The sequence below is a fragment of the Eptatretus burgeri genome, chromosome 18, assembly GCF_056783735.1.
Source record: "Eptatretus burgeri isolate ZD-2024b chromosome 18, Ebu_testis_v1, whole genome shotgun sequence".
In the NCBI taxonomy this organism is placed as follows: Eukaryota; Metazoa; Chordata; class Myxini; order Myxiniformes; family Myxinidae; genus Eptatretus; species Eptatretus burgeri.
The window spans coordinates 11,480,317-11,502,909 of record NC_140978.1 but is presented as its reverse complement, the minus strand read 5'-3'; the positions used below and the strand labels follow the sequence as shown (position 1 = coordinate 11,502,909).

General features: G+C 42.5%; 1 protein-coding gene across 1 annotated transcript in view; it reads left to right on the top strand.

The window, feature by feature from the left end:
- Positions 1-22,593, top strand: part of LOC147008580 (uncharacterized) — a 63,846-nt gene that overhangs the window by 23,934 nt on the left and 17,319 nt on the right. Inside the window, exons 3-5 of the mRNA XM_085864236.1 lie at positions 9,615-9,683; positions 9,940-9,966; positions 16,825-16,947. Coding sequence (XP_085720362.1) covers positions 9,615-9,683; positions 9,940-9,966; positions 16,825-16,947 — 219 coding nt within the window. The remainder of the gene's footprint in view (positions 1-9,614; positions 9,684-9,939; positions 9,967-16,824; positions 16,948-22,593) is intronic.

Here is a 22,593-nt window from a genome sequence, read left to right as displayed (position 1 = left end):
AAATTTGCCGCGAGGAGAGTCCTTCTCAAAACGCTCCCAAAACCAAAAATACGCTCGCATCAAGTCCTTCTCAAAACGGCACGAGGTAAGTTTACTATAAATACCATCTAGTGTTTGATGCAATTGGATGTTTTGACATAAATTTTGGGGTCAAGCTATGTAAAACAAAGCAAGTCAACTTGTCACGAGTTTAAAAAAAAATTGCATTTGGAAGCATTCCTAAACAGCCGAGTTGAAGTTTTTGGCCATTTAGATGAAGAGAGTAGGCAATGTTGCTCTCTTCATCTAAATATTTCTAAGTTGGCCGACAAAGCCAGTCACCAACTAGGCATGTTCCATCATACAAAGCCCTCCCTTGACACACCTGAACTCTTATCTACCTTCAAGGCCTTCATGGCTTCATCCACAGCCTGATGAAGTACTGCTCTCCCCTCTGGGGTGGTGCTCCTGCCTCACACCTTGCTCATCTTGATGTTGTGGAAACAAAGGCCATCAATATCATTGGAATCTCCTGCAATGAAGCTGAGCCTATGGGTATCTATTTCACATTGTAGACAGATCGGTGGTCTCTCCGTCTTGTAACACCTCCTTTCTGATCTCGCACCCTTTGCTATTTCCGTGCTTTGCCCCCCCCCCAACCCATAAGTTTCTATGGGGTGCACGCCATCCACCAGGAACCCCCTGCGAGTGAAGCTTCCCAAATCCAGAATCACTGCTCCTCTTTTTTCCCTGCTTGTGGATCCAACTTCCGCATTCTATTCAATCTCATTCTTCCCTCCAGGTCTTCAAGACAGCTGTTCACCACCATCTCAGATCATCCCCAATCCAAAACCATGATCTTTTCTTTCACTAGTAACCTTCCCCAAGCCCACATCTTTTGAAATTTCCAATCTTTCCTTCTTGAGAGTTTGCTTCTGTATCTACCTTGTGGACTCTATGCATCCTTCCCGACCCTCATTTTTCCCCACATCCCTTATTTGCCCATATCTCCCTCTATTTTGTCCCTCAACTCTAAATTTGGTGTGTTCCCCACCCCCCTCTCTTTTTGCTGTTTCTTTAGTTCTGTTACATCGTGATCCGTTCTTTATTCTCACTCCTCTACGAGCCTTGACTTTGTATACAAAAAAATGCTGTCATCAAGAAATTGGAGATCACTGGGGTCACAGAACCATACAGTTTACCTGTGAACTTGTTCATTACAATCAAGGAATGGGCTTATGCGAAGCAAATGCCAGACTCTAAAGACCGAGACATTTACAACAAGCATGCTAACAACTGCTCACACTACACTGGAGTGACAATGAAGCCATTTTCTATTTGTGGTTTACATAACTTATAGAAGGCTCTCTGAACCCCATGTCCAACAAGTCCAAGGCCTCAAGGAAAAATACATAATTTTAGCACAAGAAGAAGGCCCCTGTTGCCAATAGAAAACTCTCATTTGAGCAGATTGGCCCACTTTTGTATTTTACAGCAACTTCATCAGTCCTACATGATATCTAGAGGGTCTTGGAGCCCTTCCCCCACTGGGGTAACTTGTATATTTAAGATTAGGGCATACGCTATTTCATCCACTATGAGGGGCATATAAAAGAAGTAGCTGTCACACCTAAAGTAGCTTTTGAGGGCCAATGTATATGTTGAAGCTGTTCTCCCCAGCACCATAGCCATCAACACGTTGTGTGATCCTATGTGATAGGTAAAGAGGAATACTCAGAGCTTAATTTTTTTCCATGGTCTTGTTATCCTGGCATGGAAGAACAAATGGGAATAGTGATGAGAGCACCTGGAATTAAGGCCTCTGCCCACCCTCTGTCTCCTTCTGATGAAGGCGAACAATGAAACAAACAAAGATAAACTTGTGGCTGTGGTTTATCTATCACATGTATGGGAGCTCCATTGGAGAGATAAGAAGACCTCTCTCTGAGTGTCTGGATCAAGGAGCATAAGTGGGCTGTCCACCTTGGAAGCCCAGAACAATCTGTCAATGCAAGACATGCCCTAAAGCATGGGTCACAAGCACTTGCGAGAGACGTCATGATTCTCTCTTGCACTTGAAACTGATCCCGATGCCCATTTATGGGAGGATTGGTACTCCTCAAAAGTAATGGATACCTCTGTAATGGGTAGATCATTGACATACCAGAGGCTTATCAGGCAAGATGCCACACATAGCTTTGCATTGTTTGTTCGAGCATTAAGTGGATACAAATCCTTTATTGGACATTTGAAGATTAAATGTGAAGCAGGCAGGAAAAAGGGGGAATGGAAAAAGTTAGGCACTCTGATACAGTTGACTAGATGACATCCATAGACTGCGATTGACAATCTTGACTTTAAGAACAGCTGCTTTGACACGACTCTCATCAATGACATTCTCCCGTTTAACTGCCAGTCGAAATATGAAGCGAGAGAAGTTGACTCCTTGAAAAATCTCTTTAAACGCTGCTTCTCTCAAGTCTCAGAGTTCTCTGACATACAAAATAAGTCTGACCGAAGAAAACTTCTACAATTTATTGGAGACATGTCACCCACTGGTTGCTTGTGTGATGTGCAATGTTGGCCTTCAGTATAAAATGGTAAGTGAGGAAAGTCCTCTCACAGGCATATTTCTCACAGTGGTACATCCTGTTCCACAAATCCAGAACCTTTTGTAGTCTAGCTAAGTGCATGCCTAGTACAAGTCTGAATATTTTTCTTTAAGAACAGAATCGTCATTTTTTACCATAAAACTCTCTGCTTGTTCGCCATGCTCCAGATTCTCCAACTTTGACTCAGCTAGTGTTTTCCACATCTCAATACCTTCCACCCCACCAGAACCTCTCCAATTTGAATTAGGATTAGATGCAGTCTACACTTCCTTTCTATCCAAAATCCTTCGGAGCTCAACTGCTTCTGGAATCTGGATTGGCAACCATAAGACTAGAAGACACGAGAGAAATAGAGCAATTGGACATGTCTGAAAGGCGAGCTCTTTTAATAAGCAAAATAAGATAACTAGAGCTAACAAAAGTTTCTCCTTCTGCACTTCAGATTGAAAAGTTAACCAATTTCATTTTTTTTTCACCAATCAACCAGCTGAACCTCTTTGTGACTTTTCAGTTTGAGGATGGGCTGGCAGGATGACCTTGAGGTATGTACACTTGCCTCTGAGCCGACTAGCCTGGGTTCAAATCTTAGCCCAGCTATAAACTGTCATTCGGATGTTTCACAGGCAGAGTGATTCATCAATGTGTATGTGGTCCCTTGGATGGACGTTAAACTCAATTTGCCAGCATCACTTGGTGGATGTTAAAGATTCCACAGTGTCCTTTGCGAAGAGAAGGCTAGCTATCGCCCGCACCTCAACTAAATTTCAAATTTTTACCCGAATCTACAGACTGCATTTCATTAGCGGTGCAGCCGCACCCTCAGCCAATGATGCTACTCACAGCCATGTGCTGCATACAAAAGAAAAAGAAGTTTGAGGATCTCACCATGACCTTGACAGGCTCTTCAAATGAACAATAAATTCCCAACACATTAATCGAGGATTCGTCCTTTTTTATGACAATCTCACAGATTGGCACAAAAGAGAAGGAAGCACCACGAAGAGAAACGCTTTGAAATTTTGTTTGAAATGGAAGTACGATATGAGAAAGCAAATGATTGATGGATTAGTCATGGGCCTTTGATGAGCAATTCCAACCATGAAGGAGGCAGGAAACAAAGTATTATTTTCTGACATTAAACATCTGGTGTCTGCCTCTTCACACACATTTTGTTTTGTTTTGTTCCACTGTTTTGCTCATATTCAGTGCTTCGGGTATTGTGCGGTTTCATTGGTTTGCAAGTGTTCATGGAGTCATATTTATAGTGTACATTATGTGTCCTGTGTTGCCAGTTTTCAAACTTTATTTCTCATATTTTAACTCATACATCGGATTTTTCACAACTAAAATTGCATTTGCAGGATTTGCTTACACTTGTTCCTTTTAATCACGTGCAGTTCATCCAATTTCATTTATCTTAGGTAGTTCACATTGTTTCATTGCATTTTTAGCTTATCTGGAATTTACATTCTGGATAAGGTATTGTCATCACGCACCATCCATCCGTCCATCTCCCTTTTCGACTTCTCCGGCCAAACCGCTCGGCCGATCTGGCTGAAATTTGGCAGCAACGTTCCTCTCATGACTGGTAATAGGAATTGCAAAGCTCAGTCCAGTCACATGATTTCAAGTAGGTCAAAATGTCCGACTTAGTAAATTCCTTCAAAAATCTTCTTCTCCAGACCCACTAGTCAGAATGCTACCAAATTAGGATTACAACATTTGGTCCTAATGTTAAATTGTGGAGGCCATGCCGATCACATGACTGGAAGCATGTCAAAATGACAGTCCCACAAATTCCTTCCAAAATTTGATTTTAGTTTAAGTAAATGTGCATGTTATATGTCCTCGTATTTTTTTCCCACACCGTTAATGCTGTATATAAGTAATTGTAAATTTGTGAATGAATAGTGACATATCGAATGACAATATCTGTAAGCCCTCTTGTTTCACAGAGTGAAAATTGGAAACAGCTGTAATGCTCTGTAGTGACGTACACTTCAAGAAGGCAAATTGGAAGTGGATATATTAATACAATCGTTGCTAAAACGGACAGAGTGCATACAGCGCAATAAAAGGTTCGAGAGCCATGGTGTCATATATATTTACTTTCTATTGTTCACAAAAAATCTGTAAAGGCACAGCTTATGAAGTATTCTACCAATAATAACTCGACAAATGGGAAACAGAAAAGAGCAGACATAGCCACAGGGTGCAAGATCAGAAAGGAGGCAGTAGAAGACAGAGACCACCGATCTGTCTGCGATGTGAAAAAGATAGTCCCACTTCCATCTCAGCAGCCACACGAACAAACAGAACATGTGGTTTTGGCCAGAACACCAACCACACAAACATATGGAACAACCAGTTTCGGTAGCGAAAGTAATGGTTTGGTGTTCTATCGAATGTAGCGGTGTTATTGGACCTTTATTCTTTGAAGACGAAGCTGGACAAACAGTGACAGTTAACACAGATAGATATGTGGACATGCTACAGAGAATACTCCTTCTGGTACCAAGAACGAAGCAAGACATCACTGTGAATTCAGTCATCTTCCAGTAAGATAATGTTCCACCACATATGTTTAATGATGCTTTGGAGTTTTTGAGATGGCATTTCCCGGGTGATCAACTCATTTCTTGACGGACAGTCTTCTGATTCCCCGGATCTCTCTCTTCCCGACTACTACCTATGTGGGTCCCTCAAAGCTAAAGTTTACGAAAACAACCCCTACGCACTGCAGAAGTTGAAAAATAATGTCAGATGAGAAATCAGATGAATACCAGCTCCAGTTCTCAGCCAAGTCGACAACATCCATGTCTTCAGTGTCCGTGTCATCCAGAGGAGCGGTGCTCGGATTAAGCACGTCAACAACTATGAATTATATCGCTCCTTATTGCTTATTGAAACATTTTTCGCTATAATAAACAAAAATTTATAACTAATCATGTGTATTATTAGATAAAGACAAGCAAAATTGACCAACAATAAAAAAAATTATAGTTAAATAAAAAGTTGCACATCATTTTGGACCACCCTGTATATGTCCCTCAACTGTAATGTACTTACTCCATTTGTCCTTCAAGCCATCAAAATAGAAGATTTCAGATTGCTTTTTCAGCCACATCTTGGTTGTTTCATTTAATTCCTCATCATTAGTGAATTGGCAGCCACGCAGGTGGGTCTCCAAATTTAAAAAAACAGACAATAATACTGGGAGCCTGATCTGTGTTGTACAGGGTGTCTGAGACGTCTGAACCCATAGGGTAAAAAAAAAATACACACAATTTACACTTAATTTCCACTGAAGACTCAAAAAAGCAATTCACACTGAAGAGTGAGGACAGCCACTACGAAGTCTATCAGCAATACTTCCAGTATCTTTTAGTCATTGCAGCACTTTGCCAACAAATCGATGAGATGGCTTTGGCAACTCAGCCTCCCTGTGGCTTCTTCTGGAAACATGTAATAACAATAGCTCCACCTTCACTTGATTGGTATAATGAGCCATCAGGGTTGTTTCATTCCCGAAATATGTAAAACAGATGTTAAAAATGTTTCTTTTTTTAACTTTTAGAATGAAAGGCCTATATTTCCTATCGGTCCAGACTTCTGGAACACCCTGTACAATGGGTAATCCGGATACTCAAAGCCACAGTGTTTTGTCATGAGGGAAAAGCACATGTTTGGTCAACATCACTTGGCATTTGTTCTTGGTGCCTTACAGCAATTACTGCATGAGGCTGGTATAATAAGGCCCTCTGATTGTAGTCTTGTAAGTTGCAGTGCCAATCAGTACATTTCCTTTACCATCCCAGAAGATAGAGGCCATGATCTTGCTGGCTCATTGCTGGGTGGTAGGGGACTGTTGTACTTCCACTACAAAGACACCAATTTGATTTACGATCCTGGTGGTGATGCCATGTTTTAATCACCAGTCACCATATGGCCAATAAAGTTGGTTGGATTTGCATTGAACAATTTGAGAAGCTTCATGACATGATTCCAGCTGTTGTTGTCAACCCTGAGAGCTGAGTTCTCAGGGGACCAATTTGCTTGAGATCTTGGATATTCCCAAGTGTTCAGGAATGGTGGTGAAAATGCTACCTTCAGAAATTCCAAGTTCTGTTGATATTTTGGTAACTTACTCTCAAGTCCCGAATAAGCGTGCATGCATGCTTATTTTTTTCGAGGTGAAAATCCCCCCTACACGGCCTCTATTCGGGTCTACACGCTTATTAAAAAATCGTTATTGCCACCCTCAGGTCATATTTACACCGGCGAGCGTGTAGGGTGACAATGTTGTCCCGTCGAGAGATGTGTCATCTTTACTCCCGAAATTCCTTCGTCTGCCAACGATCTCCGCCATGGGTCTGGGTACTGTACCGCGTCAATGCGGGTCCCGCCGGTTGATTCGTTCGGCTGCCTGAGTGTGGCGCCACTGACACTCCCATACCAGAGAAGTATTGTACTTACGTCGCGCTTTACTTGTATTTCAATGGTTTTGTGTCATTGAGACAAGATGGAAGAAGAGTCTGTACTGACGGATATTGAAATGGATCTGACATCAACTATCACCCCACCGAAGGGAGTCACCAGGAAGAGGAAGGGGGAAAGTGAGGTACCACGAGATGAGGGTGTGGAACTGATGGATTGTGAGGGAGAGGAGTTGGCTCAAGAAGAATTGATGCAAGAGGTGGAGTCCCCAAATTTAGATGAGAGCGAAAGTCAGACAGACATTGTATCAATTCAAGAAGACCTCCCGTCTACCTCCACTCTCTCACACAAAGCTACAGATGATGAAACAAAAGCAGACTGTGCATTCCTTGATGACATCCAAGCTGTGATCGACAAACGTTCGTCTTCCACATCCGAACTCTTCACTTCACAGTTCAGCAGATTCAAGGCAATCAACGCAAACGCCCGAAGGAGTGTGAAGAAGCGCATACAGATTGCCAAAGAAAAAGCGTAGAGTACAGTACGCATCTTGGCCTTGTAATGTATGTATTTGAACAATAAAATCCATGTTCTATATTTGTCACATTTCTGGGTTTTAGACCTTGCCCTCTTATTCGGACCTGCACGCTTATTCGACTTTTTTGGATTTTCCACCCTACACGCTAATTCCGCCCTCTACTCTTATTAAAATTTGGAAAATGTTTCACCCTACACGCTTATTCCGCCCTCTACTCTTATTAAAATTTGGAAAATGTTTCACCCTACACGCTTATTCGGGACTTGAGAGTAGCAAGATGATCATCCATGATTATTAATGCCTTGACCTGAGAAATAGTTTCTGCATTGGTCATGTCTGCCAGCCATTCTGGCGTGGGAGTTATTTTCAAGGAACCCACATCCACACTTGCACCATCTGTCCTTTTCCATGTTCGCCCCCCCCCCGCCCCTTTCCCCAGGTTTCTGCAGGGTACACATGGACCGCCAATAATTCACTTCTGGTAAAACTTGTGAAATCCAAGCTCACTTCCCATTTCTATTCATTTGTTCTTATTTTCTCTCACCCATGGAACTAACTTCTGTAGTCTGTTCATTCTCATTCTTTCCTCCTGGGCATCCAGGTGGCTGTTCATCACTTCAGGTCACCCCCATACATACTCATTATATTTTCGACCTTCATTAATCATTCCCAAGCACACCATTCCTTTCCAGCTTCTTGTGTTTCCCCCCATATCCTCATCCTCTTTGCTCCATTTCTGTTTCATCCCCAGTTTACCCTTTCTCCTCTTGCTGTGTTTGAGGTAGCAACCTGCTTGTTCACCCCTCCCTCCCCCCAACCCTCCATATGTCCCCCCTGCCCCTCACCTCGGTCTCATTCTTCGCCCTGCTCATTTCTCCTCCAAGTGTCCCTCTGTATTGTCCCACTACCCGGCTATTGGTGTGTTTCTCTCCTTTCCACTATGTTCTTTCTCTGATGTTCTAGTCTGTTCTGTATTCTAGCTCTTTCATGAGCCTAAAATTTGTACACAAATAGCCACCCATTCAGCTGCAGCTACAGTGAAATATGAAGCTTCTGTGGAATATTACACACCTTCACCAGACATGACTGCCATGTGTTCACAAATTTTTTGGAACTGGCACCTTCTCTGCATATATATTCGATGAAACGTGGATGCTCAATATTCATAAGATCCATAATGACATTGCAAACTTTTGGATTTTAATCTGAAATAATGCCAGATTGTTGAAACTAATGGCATTTACCAGGCATACATGTAAATTTATAATACAGTACAGCAATAACCCCACAGCTTTAGCATGTCAAAGACTACCCTATTTCAAACACTTTTTGAATAGTTGTGCATATATATATATATATATATATATCATACAGTACGGTGCTGTATATCCTCATAAATAATAAAAAAGATTAGAGATGTTGGGGGTTGCATCGTGTCCTGTGCCTGGAAAACAACTGAAGCATTGTATCATAGAGTGCAAGAGCAGTGAGACGCAGCTGTGCCATTAACATACCAGCTGCATTTGTTTGCTCAAGCTGCAGACATTCGCCTTTCGACATAAGACAACGCCTAGAACCAAGGGACCCTGATGTAGTGGAAACTGAAAAGCTTGGCAAGGTGTACGGCCCGAGCCAAATGCAAGATTGCATGCTGGTGTGGAGCATCTTCGGTTTGCATTACACTTTTGCCAAAACGATGGGATTGTATTCCAAGCTTCACTAAAATGTTGGTGCTTTCTCATGTTGGTTACATTTGTTGTGCATCGGCTTTTAATGAGTGCACCGCTGATGTGCTGGGCTCCATTGGTGGTGGGGAAAGGTGACCTTGAAAATGTGGTTTGTGAAGACAAAATGTCAATTCATTATCCATTGATGAAAGCTTGAAACATTGTTTGCTGATAAGTTTATTGCACCCGAGCATTGAAATCAACATTGCCTTTTCATCCCAGTAACTTGTGCCTTACTGCCTCACTTCTCTGATTAATAGTTTCCTGGGACCAATTACCACCACCCCCTTCTCATTTTCTTTATCTTTTCCTCCTCTTCAGCTGTGAATGTATCAAATGATGAAGGCACCGGCAATGAAACTTCAAAGACAAACACACCAGGGGGTGAATGTAAGCATGACTTCTTGAGCGGAATTTTAAAATCAAGACTGCAAAATGTAAACACCTTCAAGTTTCATGGTTGAGGACATTAAAAGCGTCTGGTACGCAGAAGAGACACAGAATGTGCATTGTTTTGTCCTTTGGTTTTGCTGAGCAGATGTTTAAAATTAATTTTTTTGTTGCTGAATATATTCTGAAACAAAAAATGTGGTTCTATTTTGTAATTTTGTTCTATTTGTATTTCTCTCTGTGGTGTATTTTTCAGCACCCCTCACTGCAGAAGATCCAACAGGTGGGTGAGAGCACTCTCCTCATGTCAGCAGTTTCAAACAGGTGTTCTGAAGTTTAGGAAAAGGAAGTAGACGTGATATCTTTGTGAAAATTTGTGTTTGTGTTTGAACTCTGTCAAGGCATCGGATGAAATTCAGAAAGGTAAGGCATATGTGGTATCAATACTCTGATTGAGCATATTTAGCTGCCAGGTACAGTATATAAATGCCAGCCAAGCTGTCCTGACCTGTTCAATCTTATCACCCTGCTCTATCTGGTTGTGCTTGGATGAAGAGCACATAAACACACTTTAAGTGGGTTTTCCATTGGCAATTAAATTGATGTTAAACTGTACATGGACTTTAACACACTCGAATGAGGGAGGGAGGTTGATTTAAAAAAAAAAAAAAAGATAATTTACATGTGAGAAATAGCATAAAGTGAAAATGATCTGAAATGCAAAGGATATAAAATGTTGACAATTAGGAGATACCATAAGTATGTTTTTTCACTTTTATATTGCAAAGTTCAAAGTCTATAGAAGACCTGACAACAAGATTAAAGTTCAACACACAAGCATTGCTGCAGAGAAAGCAGATGAACAAGGGACAACCATTGGTCGAATAGCCTGAAAGGGATGAAATATACAAGATAAGCAGATGAAAAATCATCCCCCATCTGATCCCCTTTCATCTCACTCATTGTCAGCCTCCGCCTCATCTTGCCCCCTCTCTGCTCCCCCCTCCACTCCTCACTCTCCCAGCTTCGCCCCCTGCTCCTCCCCTCCCTCCTTCCTGGCTTCGTCCCCTGCTCCTCCCCTCCCTCCTTCCTGGCTTCGCCCCCCATCATACCTTCCCACCTTCCCCCCTCCCCACATCCTCCCAGATTCCCCCCGCCTGCACCCTTTCCTTGGTCCTCTCCACATCCCAACATCATTTTTGTCAATCTCCATGTACTTACTGTTCTTACACCTGCCAAACTCCAGGATAGGAGTACCTCTGACTGCGACTTCACCTCTGCCTCTACCTCATGTCCACCTCTTATTATTCTGTGTGTTGTACCGTCGTCCCTACAGTAACAACTCCATATACATATCTCTCTCTCTCTCTCTCTCTCTCTCTCTCTCTCTCTCTCTCTCTCTCTCTCTCTCTCTCTCTCTCTCTCTCTCTCTCTCTCTCTCTCTCTCTCTCTCTCTCTCTCTCTCTCTCTCTCTCTCTCAGATGACACAGACAAACTTTTAACCACTCATCCCAACTCTCTCTTCCTCATATGTGGTGATTTCAATTGTCATCATGCTAATTGACTGGGTGTTGGTACCTCACTCACCAGCCACAGACATGGTACTGACACAATCTGTAAACTTTACCACCTGGATTTATAGTCAATGACAAATCTTCCTTTTTGGATTTGGTGATGACCAACTTCCCTGCTAATGTATGTTGTTCCTCCTCTGCCCAAATTGGCTCATATGATCATGTGCTTGTGAAGGTCAACATCTCTCTGGCCATTCTCAGAGAACATCCTCAGTGCCGGCAAGTCTGGCAGCAAACTGGCAGGGACTGCAAGCAGCCATTGCACTTCAGGACTGGTCTCCTATATCCACCACCGCTGACATTAACCCAGCCTGGGAATTCTTTCACAGAAACCTGCTCTCCCTTATGCACAGATTCATCCCATCTCGTTTAAAGTTATCCTACATTTATTTCCACCCTTGGTACATTGAATCCTGTGGTGAGGCAGTTTCCCTGAAACAACTTGCATTCTCCTCCTGGAAGACAAATCCGACCGAAGGCAACCTCAGATCAACCCACAAAGCCAGCAGTGTGTGTCTGCACTCAGGAGAGCCAGAAATCAACATCTGTCCAACCGCAAGAATTAACTTTCAAACTTGTCTCCCTCCTCCAAAACCTTGTGGCACTTTATCAATTCTGTATCTGGTGTATGCTGTCCCTCCACCCCTCACCTCACTTCAAATGGCACCACAGCCGACTTCGCTCGTGAGAAGGCCATATGCCTCAATTCTGTGTTTGCTTCCAAATATTGTGTCCCCAACATATCTCTCTATCTCTCTCTCTCTATCTCTATCTCTCTCTCTCTCTTGCTCTCTCTCTCTCTCTCTCTCTCTCTCTCTCTCTCTCTCTCTCTCTCTCTCTCTCTCTCTCTCTCTCTCTATCTCTCTCTCTCTCTCTCAGATGACACAGACAAACTTTTAACCACTCATCCCAACTCTCTCTTCCTCATATGTGGTGATTTCAATTGTCATCATGCTAATTGACTGGGTGTTGGTACCTCACTCACCAGCCACAGACATGGTACTGACACAATCTGTAAACTTTACCACCTGGATTTATAGTCAATGACAAATCTTCCTTTTTGGATTTGGTGATGACCAACTTCCCTGCTAATGTATGTTGTTCCTCCTCTGCCCAAATTGGCTCATATGATCATGTGCTTGTGAAGGTCAACATCTCTCTGGCCATTCTCAGAGAACATCCTCAGTGCCGGCAAGTCTGGCAGCAAACTGGCAGGGACTGCAAGCAGCCATTGCACTTCAGGACTGGTCTCCTATATCCACCACCGCTGACATTAACCCAGCCTGGGAATTCTTTCACAGAAACCTGCTCTCCCTTATGCACAGATTCATCCCATCTCGTTTAAAGTTATCCTACATTTATTTCCACCCTTGGTACATTGAATCCTGTGGTGAGGCAGTTTCCCTGAAACAACTTGCATTCTCCTCCTGGAAGACAAATCCGACCGAAGGCAACCTCAGATCAACCCACAAAGCCAGCAGTGTGTGTCTGCACTCAGGAGAGCCAGAAATCAACATCTGTCCAACCGCAAGAATTAACTTTCAAACTTGTCTCCCTCCTCCAAAACCTTGTGGCACTTTATCAATTCTGTATCTGGTGTATGCTGTCCCTCCACCCCTCACCTCACTTCAAATGGCACCACAGCCGACTTCGCTCGTGAGAAGGCCATATGCCTCAATTCTGTGTTTGCTTCCAAATATTGTGTCCCCAACATATCTCTCTATCTCTCTCTCTATCTCTATCTCTCTCTCTCTCTTGCTCTCTCTCTCTCTCTCTCTCTCGCTCTCGCTCTCTCTCTCTCTCTTGCTCTCTCTCTCTCAGTACCCACCCTTCATCGTCAGACACAACTGCTCCTGGACTCTGTGGATTTTGCAACTGAGAAGGTGGAGAAGTTTCTGGCAAACCTTGACTCCTATTCGGCAACGGGACTGGACGGTATCAGCTCACGAGTCCTAAAAACCTGCTTTTCTGCTCTTGCAATTCCTCTGTGTGCCATTTTCACCCTGTCATTTACCATACGTCATCTTCCATCATCTTGTAAAATTAGCCAACACACAGCATTACATTAAAAAGGTGAAAAATAGATCCCATTAACTACAGCCCAATTAGCTTACTTGCAATCAGCAAGGTTATGGAATCCATCATCGCAGTTGACATAAAATCATTCTTTTTCTCCAACGACCTCATCTCAGGTCTTTAATTCAGATTCAGACCTGGTCACTCTACCATGGACATGATGCTTCTACTCTCCCAACAATGGTGGAGGCCATCAACATTGGACATAATATCAGAGCCATCTCTCTGGACATATATTGAGCTTTCGATACAGTGGGGCATCCCACGTTGCTCTCCAAACAATCTGCCTATGGAATCAAAGGCCAACTCCACTCTTGGATTACTGACTTCCTCCACTCTCATAGTCAATGTGTGGCTCTCAATGGAATCTAATATACAGTATAAAAGGAGCTTGGTCTCGGCGTGCTTGTGTGCGTCCATTAGTTAACAATTGGTGGCCGCTCCCTTACCGAACGCGTTTCTTGTCATTTTTTATACTCTCCCTGTCAAGGCTGGAGTGCCCAAAGGCAGTGTTATAGGCCCCATCCGATTCCTAATCTTCATCAATAATCTCTGACTAGAAAATCCTCTTTCTTTTTGCTGATGGTTCCACCCTCTGTCATGACATTCCTCATCATTCTGACAGACAGGCAGCAGAATCTTCCCTCTCTTCAGCCCTTGACAAAATCACAAACTGGTCAAGCACTTAGAATATGTCTTTTAACTCTGAGAAATCTCACACATTCACTCTCTCTTTCCGAAAAGACCATACTGCAAACCGAAAGAACTCTCCCATCTACTTTTTCAACAACCCTCTTGAAGTAGTTCTGTCACTCAAACTCTTGGGTCTCACTCTTCGCCATGATCTTTCTTGGGCAAACCACATTTCAACATTGGCCTCCAAAGCCAGACGCTGACTGGGCATCCTCCGCCGTGCAAAGTCCTTTCTTGGCACACCTGGGCTCATCTCCACCTACAAGGCTTTCATCCTCAGCTTGATGGAATACTGCTCTTCCATCTGGGATGGAACCCCTGCTTCATACCTTGCTCAGCTTGACGCTGTGGAAACTCAGGCCTTCAAGATAATAGGAATCTCTTGTGATAAAGCTGAGTCGATGGGCCTATATGCCTGGTGTTGGCTTAATGGTTAGGGTGGCGGGCTTTGGATCCTAGGGTCCTGAGTTCAAATCCCGCTCAGCCGTTGAATTAATACCAGGTGGGGTTAACTCAGCCTGTCATCCTTCCGAGGTCGGCAAAATGAGTGCCAGCATGCTGGTATACTGTGTCGGAGTGGCGACCTGTCGAGGATTGTGCCCAATAGCCAAGGAGACTACTTAAGCAGCACCAACGCTCTGCACAGAGTATTGTCCCAATCTCTCTGCACAGAGTATGGTCCCAATCTCCTCCTCTCTATGGGCCTATCACTTCGCTGTTACCAACAGGTCGGTGGTCTCGCTGTCTTCATCCGCCTCTTTTCTGGTCTTGCACCCTGTGTCCTCTCATTGCTTTATCCCCCCAGGTATCTGCAGGATGCATGCGGTCCACCAGCAACTCCTTCCCAGTGAAACTACCTAAATCCAGGATCACTGCTCACCTCCACTCATTCGTTCTTTTTTCGCACCTGTGGAACCAACTTCCACATTCTCTACAATGTCATTCTTCCCTCCAGATTTTCAAGACAGCTGTTCACCACCATCTCAGATCATGCCCAATGCAAAACCATTATCTGTTCTACCCTCATTAACCCCCCCCCCACCCCACACCAATCCCTCCTCCATCCAAATTTCCAGTTTTTTCCTCCTTGGAGTTTCCTTCTGTATCCATGTTGTGCACCCATTGCATCATCTTGTCCACCCCGTGCATCCTCCCCACCCTCTTTGCTTGTACAAGTCTTTTCTGTTGATATTTCCCCGCTCTCTCAACTATTATTTTTGCGTGCATCTCTGCTGTTCTTTTTGCATCCTGTTATGTCCTGATCTGTTGAGTGTGCTAGCTCTTCCACGAGCCTCGACTGTGCATACAAAAAACAGAAATAACTGGGAAGTTCACTTGATTGATTTACTGCTTAATGGTGCATTTGTTGATGGCTACATGTGAAGTGAAAAATTAAACAATGATCAGATCATGTATTTGTTACAAAACATCTCAAACTCAGGACTCAGTACTTGAAATTTAAGATTCGTTTCTCCTTTACATCCGAAACAGCACTTTTTAACACTGCAAATGCATGTGACCAATGTAGTCTAGCCCTTTTTGGTAGAGGTCAATGGTAGTGCCTGCCCTATGGAGCTTCTTCCTAATGTGGATATTTTCACCGATGTTTTTTGAGTATTTTAAAGAATCTGTTGGTGAACCTTTTTATGCATACTCATGCAATAAAAGTAGATAAAATAATGAAAGCAAGGAATGAACATTCTGGGTTGATAAATTTTGAAAAACTCACGAACTATAAGCCTGGTGTTGGCTTCGTGGTTAAGGTGGCTGGCTTGGGATCCTCGGGTCCTGAGTTCGAGCTCCATTGGCCACTGAATTAACACCAGGGGGTTGACTCAGCCTGTCATCCTTCCGAGGTCGGTGAAATGAGTACCAGTTTACTGGTCCCGGCGTATGCCCCGGTTAGAATAGGTGTACCATATCCCTGTGTGTCGTAAGAGGCGACCAGGGTTGGCGTCAGGAAGGGCATCCGGTCATAAAACATTGCCTCAAGAAGGGAACTATGATTGCATGGAACTGCAAAAAGCTAACCCCTGCTCAGCAGGAAAATGGCTGTAAAAAGGCTGTTTTTTTGTTGTTTTTTTTTTACTCATAAATAAACTAATCAACAATCTTATCCTGTTCACAAGACCATAAGTTTGTTTTCTGAGAATAACTTTATACTTGCCGTGAGTTTCAACGGAAATTGTTTTCAAATGTTGATATGAAGTACATTTTCTCCCACTACTTCCCTGTGGAAATTCATTCAAAATCGAAAGTTTGACTTCAGATATAAATTTAAGTTTGAAAAATTGAAATGTCAAATCTTTTGGATTTTAATTTTCTCTGTTGGAAGGGATTCTTCGGTCATTATGTTTCTGAATATTGTCTTGTACATTGTGTTGTGCCAAGGATTACAATGTTTCCTTCACTGTTATTGGGAAAAGATTAAAAACAATTAAAATTCAATTCTGGTGGATGGCGTGTTCTGAGATGCAACGCTGCAGCTTAAGTTGCCTTGGATATATCAAGCTAAGAGTAGGGGTTGTAATGGGATATGGTCCAAAGTACTGTCTGATTCATCATAATAAGACATCTTAACATTATACCATAAAGGATCACATGCAAAGGGATAAACCACTGCTTTGTATGAAGTCCTCTGAATCCTGCAGTTGCATTTGCAAAACTCAGTCAACGATGACACAGTGAAACATAGCCGATGTCTCGCAAGCCTTTTCAAGAATGTAGAGGAAGAACGATAATTGTTTGCAGTTGTGGCAAATGTGGAGTACCAAAAACTGCATCTCTTTCGATTCCAGATAAGTCAACCTCTGACTCATCCACGCTTGGGGGCATCATTGGAGGAGTCCTTGCTGCTGTTGTTACTGGCATCAGTGGATACATTGCCTACCAGAAGAAGAAACTCTGCTTCAAGGATACAGGTAAGGCCAAAAAGTAAAGGTAATTTTTTTTTGTGATACTTTGTTGCCAAAAAGAGTAGGCTACAGAAATGTATACTCTAGTGTTGCATCCATTGTGAACACAGCAGTAAAATACAATACAGGACAATTTGGATTTTATTGAGATTGGATTACCTGTCACATCTCATCAAGCATCTTCACATTCCGTATTGAAATAGGTAATTGTTTACTCGTTCATCAGAAACCATGTGCAAACAGTAAATGGCATCAACAATGAAGACCACACTGTCTTATATCTTAAAGGGTACTGACATGACAGCTCATTGGGAACAAAACTCCTTCGAGTTGTCTAGTAGGCATTTAACTGCTGACAGAATTCAATCGGACCTCACACTGATATCCGCTCGCAGGTAGATCATTACATCCCAAACTATTCTATTAATCACAAAGAAAGTGAGCTGAATGCCCAACAACCCTAGCACTTGTTTGTGGACAATAAGACAGGCCATTCTCTAACTCTAGTCAAATTTGGCATTCCAGGTTTTTGATTATTTACTAATTCCATCCAGCAGTTTAGGAATGCATAGAAATCAAACAACCAAAAACACTCTTATTAACCTTCACCATCTTCGAAGATGGATGGAGGTTACTGTTTTCACCCCTTTCTGTTTGTTACTTACGAAATCTAAAGATTTCGTAAGTATATTGATGACTTCCGTTTGTTTGTTTGTTTGTTTGTTTGTTAGTAGGCACGATAACTCGAGAACGGAAGAAGCTACCAATGTCAAATTACACCACGTGATTCAGGAGGGTGATGGCTAGCGCTGATTAGATTTTGGTCAAAATCGGTCAAAGGTCAAGGTCACAGTGAGGTCAAACATCCAAAACATTCGATTTTTGATGGTTTGGTACAGAATCATCGTAGAAACTTCTGGTTTGCGTCGCTACCTTCTCTTGAGACAGCTTTTATTGGACAAGGTCAGAGGTCAAGTTGACGATTTCGTAAGTACCAGTCTATGACTGCTTGTTTGTTTGTTTGTTTGTAGGCACGATAACTCGAGAACGGAAGAAGCTACCAATGTCAAATTACACCACGTGATTCAGGAGGGTGATGGCTAGTGCTGATTAGATGTTGGTCAAAATCGGTCAAAGGTCAAGGTCACAGTGAGGTCAAACATAATTCCGTAAATTCATGTGGAGAAATGGAGTATTTTTGCTTCGCTCGACGTTACGAGTTCGTTTTAACTTCGATTTTAATTTTGTCTTTGGTTTTTGCGATCGCTTAGGACGCTTAAAACTCGGTTGTCGAAATTCTGGAACAGCGATGAATAACTGATATATATATATATATATATAATAGATAATAAGTCTTTTATCAGATTCTTCTGAAAAGTAATACACCTATTATCTGGCATATCCTGCTGGTACTGAATCACTTTTTTAAAAATAAAAACAAAAAAATGGAATTTTTATAAGAAATCTAGTTTTTGTCTGGGACTCATTATCTGCAAACCACAATGAATTCAGAATTCAAGCTCCCCTTGGGCTTCTGACTGATTCATGCTTTTATTAGACAAGGTCAGAGGTCAAGTTGACGATTTCGTAAGTACCAGTCTATGACTGCTTGTTTGTTTGTTTGTTTGTGAACAGTATTACGGAAAAACTCCTTGACGGATTTCAACGAAACTTGGTGGGGGGGTTAGGTATGGTCCAAGGATCATGCCATAAAATTTTGGACTTGGTCCCCCCCCCCCAAAAAAAAATTGTTGGAGGGAATTTTTTTTTTTTGCATTTCTTCATGTTTTAAGTGATTTCCAACCCCCCCCCCCCAAAAACTTGTTACCCCCCCCAAAAAAGAATTTTTTATTTTGCATTTCTACATGTTTTAAGTGATTTCCAACCCCCCAAAAAAATTGTTACCGCCCCCCCAAAAAAAAAATTGTTAGAGAAAAAAAAAATTTTTGCAACTTTTTTTTCAACAAAATTTCGATTTCTTTTTTTTGCATTTTTACATGTTTTAAGTGATTTCCAACCCCCCCCCCTCCCCCCCAAAAAAAATGTTGGTGAAAAGAACTATAACTGTCAGCACTGTTGACATCATATTTAATGAATAAGATATGAGGTTCACTTGAGTGACCCAGCAGTATTGGTGGCGGAGGTTTTGCACTCTCCCGAGTGCTCCCCCTCCAGTTGAATTATGTATTGCATAATTACAGTAGATATCGGTGCAGAAAAACAAACCTTCAGGAACAAGTGTTGCTTACGTAGACATAATCTACATTCAAGGTATAAGATCAACTGTCTTAAATATATCTACACAAATAAAAGGCAATATGTGTGTCTGTGTCTGTGTGTCTACATATGGGGTTTCAGAATGTGGAATGGAGTCCTCCCATGGCTGGCTCAAAGTATCCACCTTCATTTCGTTTTTTTTTTTTTTTTTAAAGTTTTGTGCTGAGGGCTCTCTTCAGGATTGTTACTGAGCCGATGATGGCTTCCAACTGTAGTTCGTTTGTAGTGATATTCCTAGGGATGGTTTTTTAATATCTCTGTGAGGTTCTTCATCATCACTGGTACAACCTTGGCATTCTTCAGCTTCCAGGATCTTTTCACTTCATGCTTGAGGTCTTGTTATTTGGTCATTTTCCTGATTTCTGCATCATTAGTCCAAGATCACCGGTATTAACACCACAATTAGCATTGCCTTCTTCTCTTTTTTTTGCACCCAAGTATGATATCTGGTTTCAATGCTTTGTTTTCGATGTTCATGCCCGATCGGATCATAAGGTTGTACGTGAGCGGTACGTCAATGTTTTCAGTGCTTGCTTTTGGTTGATTTTCCCACAAATTTTCTGGAACTGGAATATCAATTTTTTTGCAGATGTGCCAGCGGATTACTTTAAAAACTGTCGTGTCGTTGTGTGTGTCGTTCTGACATGTTTTTTTTTTTTCATGTTCGGTCATGAAGGGTCACATATCATTGCCCCCACCTCTACCCCTCACCTGTCTTCTTTTTTTTCTTCCTCTCTCCCACCCATTTCTCTCACTCTGTCCTCTTCTTGCTCTCCCCTCCTCATAAAACGCAGCACTCTCCCTACCACACCTCTGTCGCTCCCTCGCTGTCTCTGCCTATGTGTGTGTGTGTGTGTGTGTGTGTGTGTGTGTGTGTGTGTGTGTGTGTGTGTGTTCGTGTGTGTATCTCTTATGCACGCACGCACCGCTCCCTCCCGCAGTGAATAGCAACGTTTGGTGAGGTGTCGCTCTCTTCACCTCCCCCCTAACTCCACCCACCCTTTCTCACCCTACACCTGCCTCCTCTCTCTCTCTCTCCTTCCCTCTTTCTCTCCCCCCCCCCCACCCAATTTATTGACGAGTCAGTGAAGCGACGGGTTGCATTTGCTCGTATACAATATATATATATATATATATATATATATATATATATATATATATATAAAAATATAATATTTAATATATGCCTGGTATTGGCTTAATGTTGAGGGTCATTATTAATGCTTAATGTTGAGGGCTTGGGATCATGAGTTCAAATCCCACTTGGCTGTTGGATTGATACCAGGTGAGCTTGCCTCTGCCTGTCATCTTTCTGAGGTCGGTGAAATGAGTGCTGGCTTGCTGGTATCCTGTGTCGGAGTGGTGACCTGTCCAGGATTGTACCCAATAGCCCAGGAGACTGCTTTGGTAGTACCAATGCTCTGCACAGAGCATGGTACCAATGGATGGATAGATACATCATATACATATGTATATGTATATATATATATATGTATATATATATATATATATATATGTATATGTATATATGTATATATATATATATATATATATATATATATATATATATATATATATATATATATATATATATATATATATATATATATATATATATATATATATATATATATATATATATATATATATATATATATATATATATATATATATATATATATATATATATATATATATATATATATATATGTATATGTATGTATATATATATACATATATACCAAGTCAAAAACACCAGGGGGTTGACTCAGCCTGCCATCCTTCCGAGGTCGGCGAAATGAGTAGCAGTTGTACTGGGCCTGGTGTATGCCCCGGTTAGAATAGGTGTACCATATCCCTGTGTGTCGTAAGAGGTGACAAGGGTTGCGTCAGGAAGGGCATCCGGCGTAAAAACCTATGCCAAATCATAATGCGGACAACAAAACGAATTTCCATACCGGATCGGTCGAGGCCCGGGTTACCAACGACCGCCACCGGTACCGGTGGTCAGCAGGGTACCAGTGGAAATTGTGCTACTGCTGGGCGAAGGAGGAGAAGGAGACGGGGAAGGCGAGTCCGGAGGCAGTGGGAGAGGGGGAAGAGTCGAAGTGTGCAGGTGAGAGTTGGAACTCTGAATGTTGGGACGATGACTGGCAAAGGGCGAGAGTTGGCTGATATGATGGAGAGAAGAAAGGTGGACATACGGTGTGTACAAGAGACCAAGTGGATGGGGAGTAAGACTAGGAGCATTGGAGGTGGTTTCAAACTGTTCTACCATGGTGTGGATGGGAGGAGAAATGGTGTCGGGGTATTCCTGAAGGAAGATTATGTCAAGAGGGTATTGGAGGTGAGGAGAGTGTCTGACTGAGTGATGAGTGTGAAGTTGGAAATTGAAGGGGTGATGATGAATGTCATCAGTGCATATGCCCCACATATGGGGTGTGAGATGGAGTATAAAGAAGATTTCTGGAGTGAGTTAGATGAAGTGGTGGAGAGTGTATCCAAGGATGAAAGAGTGGTGATTGGAGCAGATTTCAATGGGCATGTTGGGGAAGGGAATAAAGAGGATGAGGAGGTGATGGGTAGGTACGGTCTGAACAAGAGAAATGTGGAAGGGCAAATGGTGGTAGAGTTTGCAAAAAGAATGGAAATGGCAGTGGTAAATACGTATTTCAAGAAGAAGGAGGAACACAGGGTGACATACAAGAGTGGAGGAAAGTGCACACAGGTGGATTACATCTTAAGCAGGAGATGCAACCTGAAAGTGATTAGAGACTGTAAGGTGGTGGCATGGGAGAGTGCAGCTCGACAGCATCGATTGGTGGTCTGTAGGATGACTTTGGAGGTGAGGTTGAGGAAGAGAGTGAGGGCTGAACCAAGGACCAGATGGTGGAAGCTGAAGGAGGAAGACTGTTGCCTGAAATTTAGGGAGGAGGTGAGAGGCGTTGGATGGTGGTAAAGATGGGTGGGATGATTGGGCAACGACAGCAAAAGTTGTGAGGGAGATAGCTTGGAAGGTACTTGGTGTGACATCTGGACAGAGGAAGGAAGATAAGGAGACTTGGTGGTGGAACGAGGAAGTACAGGAAAGTATAAGGAAGAAGGGGTTGGCGAAAAGGAAGTGGGATAGTCAGAGAGATGAAGAAAGTAGGCAGGAGTACAAGGAGTGGCGTCGAAAGGCAAAGAGAGAGGTGGCAAAGGCCAAAGAAAAGGCTTATGACGAGCTGTATGAGAAGTTGGATACAAAAGAAGGGGAAAAGGATTTATACAGATTGGCAAGACAGAGGGACCGAGCTGGACCGAAGGATGTGCTGCAGGTTCGGGTGATAAAGGACGTAAATGGGAATGTGCTGATGAGTGAGGAGAGTGTGTTGA